At 31.6% G+C, this 2,755-nt stretch overlaps 1 protein-coding gene across 1 annotated transcript in view; it reads right to left on the bottom strand.

Moving 5' to 3' along the window:
- Positions 1–718: 718 nt before the first annotated feature.
- The window catches only part of LOC117124598 (72 kDa type IV collagenase-like), a 16,678-nt gene continuing 14,641 nt past the window's right edge, over positions 719–2,755 (bottom strand). The window contains 2 exon segments of the mRNA XM_033270892.1: positions 719–1,273; positions 2,144–2,546. Of these exon segments, the coding sequence (XP_033126783.1) occupies positions 999–1,273; positions 2,144–2,546 (678 nt within the window). The 3' untranslated portion in view covers positions 719–998.

The raw sequence follows: 2,755 nt of genomic DNA, 5'->3' as shown, positions 1-2,755 counted from the left end.
TTTATAGTGCAAAGATGCAATTAAAGACACAACGAGATACACATACAGGATGAGAAAACAATAAAAAAAAATTGTCATCATTATATCATTCAATTATTGATTTATAGATCAATCAGGATGAGAAAACAATAAAAAAAAATTGTCATCATTATATCATTCAATTATTGATTTATAGATCAATCAATAATCAATAACAAATGAAATCTAATAAAGGAATATCAATCAATGATTAATTGATATTAAAAATCAATTCAATCCAGGACCAATCAGTAAACAATCAATCAATAATAATCAATTAATTATCAATAGTATATTTTCAGATTGTAAGAAAAATAATAAATTAATCAATCAACGATAACCAATTAATGATTAATAAATAACAACCAATCAATAATCTATAAATAATAACCATTCAATGATCAATCAATAAAATAAATAAATAACAGAAATCAATAATCAATCAATAGAAAGTCGTTCTTTATTGGTTAATCAATTGTAACCAATCCATCAATAATAGCCAAGCAATAAACAATAAATCCAATAATAACCATTCAGTGATCAATCAATAAAAACAAATCAATAACAAAAATAAATTATCAAATAATCAATCAATAATCGTTCTTTATTGGTCAATCAATAGTAACTAATTAATAATTCATCAATAATCTCTACAAAGAGAACACATTTATACATTTTGGGTTTTTGTTTCTGTATCATCTCTTTGAACAGATCTACACATAATTTTAGAGAGAACTGAATCAATCAATTAATTAATTATTAATTAACATACGTATATTAGGGGTAATGGACTAGTTCTTGATCTGAAATCCATCTGTTTTCTGTAGTGTTCGTCTAGTAAACCCGCTTGACGATTTTTTTTCAAGTTCGCAACAGATTCACAAGATTGTGAACATGTTATTTTCCTATGGTCCAATCTTGGATTTGTCGCTCACATTCAGTCACTTTGGTTTGAAATTTGCGTAATCTAAACAGCGTTTTTACCAAAGAATGAACATAGAAGATAATATAAGTGTGAATAAAAGTGCCGGTAATTGAGAATGTACACTGGCTCCGGTATTTGGATCAACATCATTTGTTGAATTATACTTATATACAGATCCATCCGCGTTGTATATAGTTCCGTTCTCGGAATACTGTTCTGTCCGACACGCAAAAAAGTCAACTCCAAATATACGAGGAAATCCATTATCGACTGCTTCCCGTTTATTATTGTATCTGTAGTATTGCCTCCCTTTGATGAAGTAGGTGTAACCTGAGTGAAAGAAACATAGGCCTATGTAAACATTCTCATCATAATGTGATTCCAGTTGCGGCGCTAGCGGGGGGAGGGACAAAAAAAATAAAAGGAAAAACCACAATTCGTCGGAAAGAAAAAATGATATATATTTTCTACATATTAGTAGACTATTTATCTATAAAATCGATTAAATAGGCCCAGAAACCCCTAAATTATGATATTTTTCAGAGGCTTCACCCCCTGGACTACTCAAGAAAGTTTGAGCGATGTCTGATGACGCCCACTCCGGGCCACCCCAGCATATTGTAACCCTTAAAATTTTACCTTGCCCCACCCCCCAGATTTCAGACGCTGGCGCCGCCATTGGTTACTAGGCCTATTAGAATCGTCACTACATCAATAATTGCAGACACATATAATTATTATCAAAGGCAATTCTCAACGTCAATAAAGAAAATTATCGAGCAGCGTCATCATTACAGTCGTTATCCTTGTTATCACCATCATCATCATCATCATCATCATCATCATCATCATCATCATCAAAATGAACGACATTATTAAAATTTATCATTGTCAAATTATCATCTTTATAATAATAATAATAATAATAATAATAATAACAATAATAGTAATTTTAGGCATATTACTGTATTGATAATAATTGTTATTGTCGTGATTTATTAGACAATAACTGGATTTGCGTCAGGAGAATCATGTATAGGTGTAATTTTGCGATTTTTTTCGCAGTTGTTTTTAAACGTACTGATTATTCAGTACATTTCTACGTCAGGTAGGGCAAAATTACACCTATATATTACTGTATTATTATTAATATAGTTGGTTATATTCAAATTATTCTTATTAGAACAGAACATGACCTACCATCATTATATTGGAAAGCAGCATCAATATGATCGGGTACTCCTCTAAATACTTCTTTAATTGGTGCAGGAAAACCTGCATCCACCTTCTTCTCGACTTCATCAAATCGCCACACTTGAGTGCCCTTAAAGAAATACGTCTTTCCATAGTAGCCCCATGAAACAGCGGCGTCGATGTGAAGTGGCAACTTTAAGCTAGATAGCTTATTAGGTCCTGAATGTTTGGTTAGGCCATAATACTCCCAGTATTTTCCGCCTTTAAGAAATATTATCATACTATCGTGGTATCTTTCGTAGACGGCATCTACGCGTTTGGGGAGGGAACGCCAGAACTGTCTGCTAATATCACCTTCGTCACTTGAAATTAATTCATTTGGCCTGCGCAGACGCCAATATTTCGTGTCCTAAATTTATAAAATACAGATTTATACATTAACAATCTTTTAATGGAATGATAAAAAACAAATGTATAATCTTAGATATAACGCCAACCAACATTCACAAACATTTACCAATTTTCAAAGACACAAGTTGTAAGAAAAGTATTCTTCAATAACAAACTTATTACACGAACATCCTTAAATTTGCTGACGAAACTTTACCGGTATATTCT

This window comes from Anneissia japonica, unplaced genomic scaffold (genome assembly GCF_011630105.1).
Source record: "Anneissia japonica isolate Jap-2015-1 unplaced genomic scaffold, ASM1163010v1 scaffold287833_len2544123_cov190, whole genome shotgun sequence".
NCBI classification, from domain to species: Eukaryota; Metazoa; Echinodermata; class Crinoidea; order Comatulida; family Comatulidae; genus Anneissia; species Anneissia japonica.
The sequence above is the reverse complement of the archived record's forward strand: the minus strand, read 5'-3'. Positions and strand labels throughout refer to the sequence as shown.